The sequence below is a fragment of the Vigna umbellata genome, chromosome 9, assembly GCF_029865625.1.
Source record: "Vigna umbellata cultivar VRB3 chromosome 9, Vumbellata_1.0, whole genome shotgun sequence".
NCBI classification, from domain to species: Eukaryota; Viridiplantae; Streptophyta; class Magnoliopsida; order Fabales; family Fabaceae; genus Vigna; species Vigna umbellata.
In genome coordinates, this window is record NC_142173.1 from 19,438,638 (window position 1) to 19,452,977 (window position 14,340).

At 31.6% G+C, this 14,340-nt stretch overlaps 2 protein-coding genes across 2 annotated transcripts; both read right to left on the reverse strand.

Moving 5' to 3' along the window:
* Positions 1–268: 268 nt before the first annotated feature.
* On the reverse strand, positions 269–2,182 carry LOC148192821 (uncharacterized). The gene is made up of 2 exons (XM_088098061.1): positions 770–2,182; positions 269–488 (listed from the first exon to the last, which is right to left on the reverse strand). Exons 1-2 carry the CDS (start codon positions 1,896–1,898, stop codon positions 454–456), a joined length of 1,164 nt encoding a protein of 387 aa, XP_087954187.1. The 5' UTR covers positions 1,899–2,182; the 3' UTR covers positions 269–453.
* Positions 2,183–6,474: 4,292 nt separating this feature from the next.
* Positions 6,475–9,476, reverse strand: LOC148192822 (putative mitochondrial saccharopine dehydrogenase-like oxidoreductase At5g39410). The gene is made up of 2 exons (XM_088098074.1): positions 8,683–9,476; positions 6,475–7,314 (listed from the first exon to the last, which is right to left on the reverse strand). Exons 1-2 carry the CDS (start codon positions 9,325–9,327, stop codon positions 6,625–6,627), a joined length of 1,335 nt encoding a protein of 444 aa, XP_087954200.1. The 5' UTR covers positions 9,328–9,476; the 3' UTR covers positions 6,475–6,624.
* Between the last annotated feature and the right edge of the window lie 4,864 nt (positions 9,477–14,340).

Consider the following 14,340-nt stretch of genomic DNA (forward strand, 5'->3'; position numbering starts at 1 on the left):
ACTTTAATAGCCTTATTATGTTGTGTCTTAACCTTAGCAATAAAGCTCTGCAGCAGCTCTCTAGTTTGGCCCTTACTATGCATAAGAAAAATCCAAGTATGCCTACTGTAGTCATCAACAACAGTTAAAAAATATCTATGACCATGTACAGAGGGGGTAGATATGGGACCCCAAATGTCACAGTGAATCATGTCAAAACAGTCATCAGATAAAGAAGTGCTTTTAGGAAAAGGCAATTTGTGCTGTTTGGCAAAGTGACAGATATCACAAGCGTCATTATTACTAGCAGTCTGAATATAAGGGAAAACTTTACACATCTTATCAAGAGTTTTATGTCCAGGATGACCAAGTCTAAAGTGCCAAATATTTACATTGTCATGTTCATACGAAAAAGCAAAACTAGGAGCTAAATTCCTTCCAAAAGATTGTAAATGGTAGAGTCCCTTGCACACACTAGCATACCCAATCATCTTCAATGTTGAGTTGTCCTGAATTTCACACATCTTAGAAGAGAAAGTTAGTGTACAGTTTATATCCCTAGTAAGACTTTGAACAGATATGAGATTAAAGGTGAATTCTGGTATATATAAAACGTTAAAAATCACAAATTCTTTAGAGAAATGTATGGTTCCAGCATAGTGAGCAGTGACAATAGAACTATTGGGTAATTTCACTGATATAGGATTGATTTTATAGAAAGTTGTAAACTGGTTTTTATCATGGGTTACATGATCTGTTGCCCCTGTGTCTATGATCCATGAAAATATACCTGGTGCATTTTCTGTGTTGTCTTTCTGGATTTGACTGATGCTGTGAGATGGGGTGTCAACTTTCTCCAGCATTTGCAGTATCTTTTGCATCTGTTCATGAGTGAAAGAATTTTGAGTGATATTTTGCTGACTTGTCTGCACTCCAGTAGATGTTGAACAGACATTAGCTGCCCCCCATTCACTCTGTCCAGTGTTGTTTTCACTACTGTTGTCATTCTTTTTGTACCAAGGTGGGTATCCATGCTTGGAATAACACTCATCAATGGTGTGGTTCATCTTATGACAGTAGGAACACTGTTTTCCGTAGTTGGGGTTTCTCCCTCTCCCTCTTCCTTGATTTCTGGGAGGATTTCCACGTCCATAAGTCTTCCAACCTTGATTGTTCTTCCATTGATTTTGCTTTTCAGTGGTACTAGCAAGAACCTTGCTGTCATTCTGATTAGAATCATTTTTCCCTTGTCTTTCTTGTTGTATGATGAGGGAAAACACACGATTAATGTTGGGTAGAGGCTCCACAAGCAATATCTGGGTTTTAACAGTATCATAGCATTCATTTAGGCCCTTTAGAAAACATATGACATGCTCCATGTCCCTGTATTTCTGTGATGCTTTGGACAGATCACATTTGCATGGAATTTTGCAACTGCAAATGGGAATAGGTCTTAGAAATTCAAGTTCTTCCCACAAGATTTTCAAATCTGTAAAATACTGGGTCACACTCCTTTCACCTTGCTTGATGGAGTGAATTTCTTGGAGTAAGTCTGAGAATTTGAAGTGATCTCCTTTAGAAAATCTTTCCTTCAATTCTTCCCACAATTCTTGTGCATTCTCTACGTATATCACACTCTCAGCTATTTGAGGTGATAGGGTTTTAATGATCCAAGATAGCACCATCATGTTGTTTCTTTCCCAAGAATCAAACAAACTGTCACTTCTTTCGGGTCTTGTGATGCCTCCATCTATGAATTTTAGTTTGTTCTTGGATAAGAGAGCCCTTCTCATGTTTCTACTCCAAGAAGTATAGTTGGTTTCATTCAAGACCTGAGATATGAGGGAGGTGCCTGGGTTCTCCCCTGGGTGTAAGTAGTAGGGGCTGACTGGGTTATTGGTCTGGTCCAGTTTTTCCATAGTTAGCAAGAAAATTTCAAAGAACCAAAGAAAGATCAAGAAGAAGAAGAAAGTGCAGCGGAATCAGTGGCAGAACAGGTCCAAGACCTGCTCTGGTACCATATTAAACTGAGGCCCAAAGTGATGTGCACTGTGATGAAGCCCAATATTGGGCGGCCCATGGCAGGATTAAAGCCATCAGATGAATGGCTACTGCAGACGTGGCCAGCGCTTCTTCACAAGTCAGGAGAGAGAACGGAGAGCTTCCAGAGAGTTCCGTCTCAGAGAGTGGCGATCCCACGGTGGTCCGGCAGCCTTAGAGGCTTCAGATGGCAGTGGTGCAGGAGGAGAAAATGATCAGGGCAAAGAGACAAGTAAGTAAAACATATCCTTTCTTGATTCCCATTTCTTTCTGTGTATCAAAGTGTTATTACTTTTCATTGATTGTAAAACAGAATACAGAAAAAACAGAAAACAGAAAACAGAGCTCTATATATAGAGCTCTGATGAACAGAAAACAATAAAGACCTAAAACAGAAAACATTAAACAAAGCCCCAAAATGAACTTCGGTTCATTTTGTATTTATGAATCTAATAACTGATTCTTAATATTAATAATTAAAATAAAAATTATTAAAGCTTTTGACTTGTTCAATAATATTTAATAAAAAATTAAATTATTAAATCAATTATTAACTTGTTCAATTGATTTTTTTTAACATTTTTTGACACATGTCACATCATGCTCGAACTAAGTTAATTTGTATTCAAAATTTAAGGAACTAATTTAACAAAATACTCTAATCTTGGTAGCATTTCAATCATACATTTCATATCTCGGAAATGGTATTCGAAAATTTAAGGAACAAATTTAACAATTCGAAAATTTAAGGAACAAATTTAACAAAATATTCTAATTTTTGTAGCATTTCAATCGTACATTTTATATCTCAAAAGTTGTTAATGAATTATAAATGAACAAGAAGAAATTATAATCATACTCAATTAAATAGTTAAAATTAAGATTAACAGAACACATTTGTAATAAATTGCGAAAATTAACATATATTTTGGTAAAAATTTAGGAAAGTTGAAAATTAATTTTATAGTCTTAGTTTTATGAAATTTATTTATTTTAATCATTTTACACAAATGTCAAATCATGTTTGAACTAAGTTAATTTGTATTCGAAATTTAAGGAACTATTTTAACAAAATACTCTAATTTTGGTAGCATTTCAATCATATATTTTATATCTTGGAAGTTGTATTCAAAATTTAAGGAACGAATTTAACAAAATATTCTAATTTTGTTAGCATTTCAATCATACAATTTATATCTCATAAGTTGTTAACAGATTATAAATGAACAAGAAGAAATTATAATCATACGCAATTAAATCGTTAAAATTAAGAATAAATGGGAACACATTTGTAATAAATTGCGAAAAATTAACATTTATTTTGGTAAAAATTTGGGAAAGTGCAAATTAATTTTATAGTCTTAGTTTTATGAAATTAATTTATTTTAATCATTTTAGACCCATGTCACGTCATGTTCAAACTAAGTTAATTTGTATTCGAAATTTAAGGAACTAATTTAACAAAATACTCTAATTTTGGTAGCATTTCAATCATACATTTATATCTTGGAAGTTGTATTCAAAATTTAAGGAACAAATTTGACAAAATATTCTAATTTTGGTAGCATTTCAATCATACATTTTATATCTCATAAGTTGTTAACAAATTATAAATAAACAAGAAGAAATTATAATCATACACAATTAAATCGTTAAAATTAAGATTAAACGGGAACACATTTGTAATAAATTGCGAAAAATTAACATATATTTTAATAAAAATTTGGAAAAGTTGCAAATTAATTTTATAGTCCTAATTTTATGAAATTAATTTATTTTAATCATTTTACACACATGTCACATCATGTTCCAACTAAGTTAATTTGTACTCAAAATTTAAGGAACTATTTTAACAAAATATATACTCTAATTTTGGTAGCATTTCAATCATACATTTTATATCTTGGAAGTTGTATTCAAAATTTAAGGAACGAATTTAACAAAATATTCTAATTTTGGTAGCATTTCAATCATACAATTTATATCTCAGAAGTTGTTAACCGATTATAAATGAACAAGAAGAAATTGTAATCATACGCAATTAAATTAAGATTAAACGGGAACACATTTGTAATAAATTGCGAAAAATTAACATATATTTTAATAAAAATTTGGAAAAGTTGCAAATTAATTTTATAGTCCTAATTTTATGAAATTAATTTATTTTAATCATTTTACACACATGTCACATCATGTTCCAACTAAGTTAATTTGTATTCGAAATTTAAGGAACTATTTTAACAAAATACTCTAATTTTGGTAGCATTTCAATCATACATTTTATATCTTGGAAGTTGTATTCAAAATTTAAGGAACGAATTTAACAAAATATTCTAATTTTGGTAGTATATCAATCATACAATTTATGTCTCAGAAGTTGTTAACCGATTATAAATGAACAAGAAGAAATTATAATCATACGCAATTAAATCGTTAAAATTAAGATTAAACGGGAACACATTTGTAATAAATTGCGAAAAATTAACATATATTTTGGTAAAAATTTGGGAAAGTTGCAAATTAATTTTATAGTCCTAATTTTATGAAATTAATTTTTTTTAATCATTTTACACACATGTCACATCATGTTCTAACTAAGTTAATTTGTATTCGAAATTTAAGGAACTAATTTAACAAAATACTCTAATTTTGGTAGCATTTCAATCATACATTTATATGTTGGAAGTTGTATTCAAAATTTAAGGAACCAATTTGACAAAATATTCTAATTTTGGTAGCATTTCAATCATACATTTTATATCTCATAAGTTGTTAACAGATTATAAATAAACAAGAAGAAATTATAATCATACACAATTAAATCGTTAAAATTAAGATTAAACGGTAACACATTTGTAATAAATTGCGAAAAATGAACATATATTTTAATAAAAATTTGGGAAAGTTGCAAATTAATTTTATAGTACTAATTTTATGAAATTAATTTATTTTAATCATTTTACACACATGTCACATCATGTTCCAACTAAGTTAATTTGTATTCGAAATTTAAGGAACTAATTTAACAAAATACTCTAATTTTGGTAGCATTTCAATCATACATTTATATGTTGGAAGTTGTATTCAAAATTTAAGGAATGAATTTGACAAAATATTCTAATTTTGGTAGCATTTCAATCATACATTTTATATCTCATAAGTTGTTAACAGATTATAAATAAACAAGAAGAAATTATAATCATACACAATTAAATCGTTAAAATTAAGATTAAACGGGAACACATTTGTAAAAAATTGCGAGAAATTAACATATATTTTGGTAAAAATTTGGGAAAGTTGCAAATTAATTTTATAGTCCTAATTTTATGAAATTAATTTATTTTAATCTTTTTAGACACATGTCACATTATGCTCGAAGTAAGTTAACTTGTATTCGAAATTTAAGGAACGAATTTAACCTAGTATTCTAATTTTGATAGCATTTTAATCATACATTTTATACCTTGAAAGTTGTATCTGAAATTTAAAGAATGAATTTAACAAAGTACTCTAATTTTAGTAGCATTTCAATTATACATTTTATACCTGAAAAATTGTTAACGGTATTTTTTAAATAGATTATAAATAAACAAGAAGAAATTATAATCGTACGCAATTAAATAGTTAAAATTAAGATTGAACGGAACACATTTATAATAAATTGCAAAAAAATTAACATTTATTTTTGTAAAATTTTGAAAAAGTTTGAATTAATATTGTAATCATAATTTTATGAAATTGATTTATTTTAGTCATTTTAGACACATGTGATGTTCGAACTAAATTAACTTGTATTTAAAATTTTAGAAAGGAATTTAACAAAATACTCTAAATTTAATAACATTTCAATCATACATTTTATACCTAAAAAGTTATTAACTCTATTTTTTAAATAGATTATAAATGAATAAGAATTTATAATCATGCGCAATTAAATAGCTCAAATTAATATTAAACGGGAACACATTTGTATCAATTGTGAAAAAATCAACATTTATTTTGGTAAAAAATTTGGAAAGTACGAATTAATTTTGTAGTCATAGTTTTCTGACTTTCATTAAAAGTCTCTTATGTGCACGAGGTTAGATGATCTTACATTACAATCTCATTCATTTATTTTTGCAAAATGTAATTTACATTATTGCAAACAAACTCCAAATTTGAGTTGTTCTATTTCAGAGAGAGAAAAAAAACTAATTGAATACGGTGTGAATTTTGTTATACTCGACTTTCCATTTTAAGTAGATCAATATCTTCACAATAACATGCCTTAGAATTTCGTAGTCATTCTTCAGTAGATGTACACTTTTATCAGCTCAATGACATTGGCATCTCCCAACCGTGTTTCTACTCAATATTCAGTGTCAAGTTCCTTCCACATTCAAACCAAACCATCAATCTCAAACTTTGGCCTGACTAATAGTTATGGCTTTCGACTTAGTGGTAAACGTTGGATCCAACAAATTCTCCATTTCTAAGTAAATTAAGCCCCAAAATATAACTTTAGTATCCTTACAAAATATAGACAAATAGAACAAAGAAGGTCCTCTAATTTCTTTATCATAACTTGTGCATTCAGACCAATGAAAGATGAACTGCAGAGTGTCATGTAGAAAGGGAACTTTTTGATATGACATGAAAAGATATTCCATTTTGTTGAAGCCGTTCCTGGAGATCAGTTGCACCAAATACAATCCCAGGAGTGTAAACTCCTCCCTTTGGTAGATTCTCTCTTTGGCTGTGAAGAATAAGAGCACACTGAATCAGAATTATAGGAGTGCTCACATATCCCATTTCAGGTCCCATTACTCTTGTAATAATTTCCATGTCAGGTTTCTTCTTTCCCTCTGCTGCAAGCCTCTCATTGCTGAAACCATCTCCAATAAACCACATCTTAAATGAAGCACTCGCAATCTCTTCTTCAGAAGGTCCATTCTTGCTGAACCCTCCAAAGGTGAAGATGGAAGGATATTTCAACAGAAGCCATCTTCCAAAAGAGAATCTTCCCAAAACACCAATCAGCATTCCGATCATAATAAATCCAAACATGTGCAGCAAAGATTTTGAGCCCAGTTTCACTCCAAAATGAGCCGGCTTCACAGATGACCAGAAGGCTTTCCTTTTCTCAACCATCTCTTCACTTTCATTCATCCCAGGTAGTCCATCAGGGGATTCAGTTAGAGTTGAAAGAGTTCTTCCAACAAGAGTTGCATCTGCTGATGGTAGTGTTACACCCCACATGCCTATTTTCTTCTGGTGTTCTATTATTTCTCCCTTGGGTGGGGGCCCAGGAATCTGCAACCATGCATGGGTAAGAAAAGTTGGCAAATAACACATGATAAAAATGGACAATTAGTTTTAAGATTATAAACGCAATTTGAAGGGTATATATCCTAGAATATATACTCTAGCATTAGTGTTCTCTGTCAAAAACAATACAAAGTTCCATGAACATGATCACATTAAGTTAATCACAATTTTAGATGATGATGGATAATTGATTTTTTTAAAAGAAATGAAAATCAACAACCAGAACAAGTAACTCAATGATCATAATAATATGATGCCCAGTCGAAGAGATTGTGTGTAGTGTGAGGAATGAAGACCAGATATCTCAAGCATCTTGAGGGTTCTCAAAAACTGTTATATATTGCAGGTTGCAGGCAAACATTGTCGTTTGAGTTCTGTGAACTCTGTTTACTGTATCTTGAGCTCTATGAAGGGTAGAAATTAAAAACCAAAAAACATTCCAATCATATCAAAATTCATGAGTAGGTGATATGAATTAGTGAGTTTAATAATTGTCAGTGTAAGAGTTTTTTACACTGTCAAGCAAGGGTGACTCTTACAATATGAGCTAGCTTTTGAGATTGATTTAATGGTTTGTTTAGACAAGTTTCTCCACAAGCACTTGCACGAGAGAGAAATAAGAAGAAAAAAATGAGATGAGTTTCTCCATCAGCTAAAATTATATTACACAAGTTAAAAATACGAAAATAGAAACTTATAGAAGAGATCTTTTACATATTAGCATAAGCATAACCTGATTTTAACTTTTTGGAGAAATTAATTTTACTTTTTCTCCCAAAAGGTGCTTATGAAAAAATTTGTCCAACAGACAAAAATTCTAGAACTCAACAAACATGTATGATTGTTAGTGGCAGAGATAACATTATGAGTTGTTCATTCTTTTAAATTCTCAGCAGCTATATTCCTAATATAAAACCCAACAAACAAGAATGAAGAACACAAAATCGAATTAAATTCAAGTGAACCTCAACTCTCTCTTCAAGATTGTGTCATCATGGTATCATAACATTGAAGAACTCAACTTCTAAGACTCAACAAAACTTGTCACATAATACATATGAAAACTTGTGATTGGAAGACAGTGTAAAAGGGAGATCTCTACATGAATGATTTCTCCTTTGCTAGTTCATTTCTCCCTCTTTCTCCTCCACCATGGAATTCAATTCTTCTGCAGGTATGATTTCCACTGATCAAATCTCAGATGCTAAACCTAATCTAATTATCTATTGCTACTCAGAATCCCAACAAACAATAAAGAAGAATGCACAAGAAATTGAATTAAATTCAAGTGAAATAAACCACTCCAATCAAAATTTGTGCTTATCATTACTATCACATCATATCATATCATACCTTAGGTTTTACTCTGATGACTCTACGCTGTTCAATCTCCTTCAAATCCTTGACAGCCATAACCGCAGACTCAAACGTTCCAAAATTCCCCACAATCCTCCTCTCCGACTCCAAGCCAAGATACGCCTCCACCCTGTTGGGCCGGGCCGGGCCCACCCACTGCCTCGAGTGGAACAAAAACCCCATCTCCGCCGGCACCGAGTCAAACCCACAAGCCGAAACCACCAAAGCTCCGTTCTTTACAGCCTGCACATGGTGTTCACGCTCCATGCGCTCCATGAACTCGGTCTCGCCGGTGATGTCGAGGTAGTCGCAGCCGGCGGCTACACACGCGGCGACAACGGGCGCCCCGTGGCGGCGGAAGGGGCCGACGCAGTTGAGGAGGATGCGCGCGCGGTCGCATAGCGCCCGGAGGGAGGCGGCGTCGGCGGTGTCGGCGGCAAGGATGGGGATGGGAGGTGGCGGATTGGGCCTGGCAGCCCAGTTGAGAGTTTGGGCCAATTTGGAGGTGTCGCGGCCCGCTATGGCGATGGAGTTGAAATTGGTGAGGAATTTTAGGGCTTCTCTAAGAACATGCTTGCCGGTGAAACCAGAGGCTCCGAGTATTACAATGTCGAACTTTGAGGTTGGTGCTGACACTGCCATGTCTTTTTCTTTGTCACTTTTCACTTCTTCACATGAACAACAAAAACACACTTCATGGAGTTCCTTTGATTTTTGCAAGAGAATTGTTAATGGTTGAAAGCTCAAATCTTGGATATCATAATGTAAGTGATTTTTTTGGGAATGAATTACAGTATAATTTTTAAGATTAGGTTTTGTTTCTTTAATTGACCTGTTTTGTACCTGATTGAATACGAAAATGATTAATTAGAACGCATAAATTATGTGATTTTCATTTCAACTCTCAACTACCATAAAATCTGTCACAAATCAGTTTCCAAGACTCAAACTTTCACTGGCATTCTTTTTCTTTTCAAGTTGTACGGTTAATAATCTTAATTTACAAAAATCAATAAGATAATTTTGTTTAATATTTAATCTGATTCTAAAAGATAAAAAAAGTAATCATCAATTGATAATAAGAACTAAGAGTGTAATATCACTTATTACAATTACAAAAAAAAACACACAGATATATATAATAAAAATATCTATCTCTTAATCACTCTTCACTTATCATAATATAATTAAACTTTGACCTGAAATATTATCTATGTATAATATTACAATTAAAAATGACAGACAATAAAATATGGAATGTTAAAAGTAAAAAATATACATTTCTAAAGTTCAATATTCATGATTACATATTTTCACGTTCATTAGTTAATTAATATCATTTAATCAAAACATTAATAATAATTGACATTAGCTCTATTTTATAAGAAAATTAAACTCACATTTTACACTTCTCATATAATCTTTCGGTCCAAAGAGTTACATCCCAAAAATTAAATATTCTGGATAAATTTCTTACAACATGATGTAATTTTTTACCTTAGATTATGGTTAATCATTTGCTCTATCGAACTATGCATTCGCAAATTTTTATTTCAAAATCTTAAAATACTAATTTTCACACACTAACTTTGTCCTTCTCGCTCAACAAGCACGTATGCTTACCTTGTGAGACAACACTCAAAGCTTTTAAATATCAAGGCTCACTCACTTGAGCATCCTTATTTACTTAGCGAGACAGTCATGGAGATACAATTTACTCAATCAACAAAAAATCTCTTCTTAGTTCTCTAGATTTTAATTGAAAGAATTTCGTTCAATAAGGAGATTGACTCATTGATACATTGTCATTGATGTTATTAAATTAATAGTACTTTATAAGGCAACTTCAGTATTGTCAACTTAGTAGTTAATAAACTAGATAGGGTTAAAGTAACTCTGAGTCGAAATTGTTTTTCAATACTTAACTTTTATGAAAGACTGGAAAGGTTAATAAAACACAATGCAATGCTTAAGATAAAAGTAAAAATTTATCCTAATAAAACTAATATTGAAGATTGACGTGAATTTCAATGAAGAACAACAAATGAAAGACTTTGAAACACTTATAATAAAATAGGCTAATTTCACTACTTTTCAAATATAGATTCATCATCCGTTATCCACAAATTATTGTTCAATTGATTATTGTTTTATATTTTTAAATTAATTAAAGTACATTCTTAATTAATTTGGGGAAGATCTTACATTTAACCAAAGTAAATTCTCAATCAAAACCAAGATCTTTATAGATTATTCACAATAAATTCAACCAAAGTACATTCTCACATAAATTCTATTATGTTTAATCATATTCATTCTCTTATATCTTAATCAAGTTAAAAGTTAATTAATCAAAGTATATTTTTGACTAATTATTATTAAATTTTTATCTATTAATCAAAGTACATTCTCAATTGGTAGAAAAAATTCATTTAATCATATGGAAGTTCTTAAATTCAATCAAAGTACATTCTCAATCAAATTAGAAACTCTTATACTCATATGATCAATATGCATGAAGATTGAAACACCTTATGATGTAAAAATCATTACCTTCGACGTGATTGAGAGATAAAAGACATAAAACAAAGACAATCCAAATCAATAATAAAAATAAACAAAAACATTATTTCAACCTAACCTCAAAATCCAATGAAATTACAGGAATAACCTTAGAATTCTAGTTCTCCATGAATGGAGTGAAATACATGATGAAAATAAAAGTGAGAGGAGTGGTGAAGGCTTCCAAGTTGAGGAGTTGTTGAGTGTTCCTTCTACTTTCACTTAGTTTCTTTATATAGAACTTGACTGGCCTTGGACTATGATTTTTCTATTGTTGTAATCTTCTTTATGATAAAATAATCTCCTTCAATTATCTTCTAAATAATTCAATATCTTCAAGATATATTTGATTGTTGTGCATATCTAAAAATATTTTAGAAGATATTTGCTAGATTAAAAAAGATTTGGCAAATATTATCTTTTGATATTTGTTTTGGTGCGGGGTCTAGGATCACAATACACTACATGTCACACTCAGGTCCAAAACTGTCTCCAAAGTCCAAGTTATGTTGTTCTTCACTCTCCTCACTGTTTGTCCAAGTCGTGCGGGGTGGAAACGTTGATTGTCCGATTAGCTAATGATCTGGACGGTCATACAATACACAGGTCGGTCATACAATACATATGTCCCCCAAGCTCGTGCCAAAAGTAATTAACAAATTAGTTTATGGAATGGTTGGCTCTAGAACGCTTGATCCAATGTTCGTTCTTGATCGTTGGCGCGAAATGCTTCATTTCCCGCACTTGTTAGAAGACGTATGGTCGCGTGGTCTGAGCCATGAGATCTTGTCTGATCTGATGGTAGGTATCGCTCGAGCGAAGAAGGGTGGTTGCGTATAAATAAGGGGGAGCCTTCCCCGTCATTTTCACCATTCGATTCCACGATTTTTCTACCGAACGATATTCTTCTTCTCCAGCTAATAATGTCAATTGTTAACTTGTCTTCGTTTGAGAAATCTTTGGGGAGGGTCAAACGGGGCTACGATGATGATGGTGCCTTGTCTTCGAAAGCATCAAGATCTATCTCCTCTTCCATCTTTGAGTCAACCGAGCGGGATGAGGGTTTGTTTGACAGTTCAACTAGTGTAAATGAAAATAAGGTTGTTCGATCTGGAATGACAAGTTTCGTTTTCGATGATGTGGAGATCGATGCCACCAATGAGGGTGTGGAACTCCAAGGAGTCCTTCCTGTCATTCCTGGTTATGAGTGGGCGTCTTACGATGTGGGGAAATTCGTGACATGCTTTTAAATGAATACTCAATTGGAGTTGCATCTTAAAGACTTATGAGGATGGACCTCTTGTTAAATTGATGGTGTGTTAGAGGAATGAGAAAGTGTTTCATGGGAAAGAAAACAAGTATGATGACTTCTTTTTCATGTATGTCTTCCCATTCAACAAGATTTACATTCGACTCCCCTTTGACGACTTTTTTATGAGTGTGTTGAGGGAGTTGAACGTGACACCATCACAACTTCATCTAAACGATTTGACATACATGCTAGAGTTGATAGTGCTGTGTGCCACCCTTGATCTCACACCCACTCAACACCTTCCTCCACTATTTCCGCACACGCCCAAATACAAAGCAGGGTGGATTTCACTGATACCAAAGCAGGGGGAAATTATGTTCGAACTTTTCTCTCTCTCGTACAAAGGGCTTTAAAATAAGTTTTTTAAGGTTGTAAGGACCTAAAATCTTGCACGATTGATGTCGTGACACAATACTCGGATGACGTCAGCCGAGTTGGACTCAATTAGCATGATTGATGATCTCGCAATCCAAAGAAGAACTTCTTCAAGGAAGTGACCGAACAATGTGCCTCAGACTCCCACTTCAAGTATAAACTCGTCTCTTGATATGAGTCACAAAGTTTATATAATTGAATATAAAAATATGAAAAAGGATGAAAAATGATAATGATAATAAATTTTTATGATAAAAAAGAACATAAAATAGTCAAACTTCCATTCACCCGTTAACTTGTCATTCCTCCGTCAAAATCGACAAATATAATGGAAATACAATCACTATGCCAAGTGGTTAGATGTTTAAGTTCACCAATCCAAGTCACTTTTGCTAAATTTGGACTATATGCGAGTTTAAGTGCCGACTAATTTATCACACCTTACAATTCACAATAACTTTTTATTGTTATATAGTAGTGTGTCGAATGTCATTATGTATAAGCCCAAATTTAAATTTTATTTCATATACTATTCTTCCTTATTTAAATGTAATAAATATTAAATCATTAATCTCAGAGTTTTTTTAACTAATATATTTACAATAAAATCTTATATTTATAAAATACTCAAATTTAGAATTGAAATATTACTATTTTTTTAAGTATTATGCATGTTAATCCCACCACCAACCCATTCTAAACAAGCAAAATTAAAAATGGATAGGTCACATCGGTAGTCAAATAAGAAAATTAGGAAGCCATGCCTTAACCACCACTACCTACACAAACATACTTTATATATACCTAATGCAAAACTTTACTTCACTCTTCCACTCCTCAATACCAATTTCATTAATAAAGTTGACCAAAGTTTCATCTATCATTATGGATAATTTATAGATTATGCCTAATCATGTTGACAAAAATAAAAGCAGTTAATTTTGACTCGTTCTGTTTAGCTCAAACTTAAAATAAATTTATTTTGAATTCACCCAATAATTTCAATGTAAAATGTAAAAAATAATATATATATGTATATATATTAAAAAAATGTATATTAAATTATTAGTTTTATTTTAAATTGGCTATCTATTTTTTTAATCGGGCATCTATAGGTTTTATAAAGGTACTACTAAATTTCTGATAATTTAAAATAGAGTAATGATGCTCTCCCCTTCTACATTTATAAAAAAAGTAAAATAATTGTAAAAAAGAAATAAATTTTGTATCTGTAAAGAAAAAGAAAAAGTAAAAGATAATAAAAAATAGTTTTAAGTAATGTAAAAGAATTTTGTATGTTAAATGATGACTTTTTTTAATTTAATTTGTGGATCTAACTAGGTTGATAAAATTGATAAAGGTACATTTTTTCTTAAGTAATCGGAGGAATATTGTAAGGAGATTTT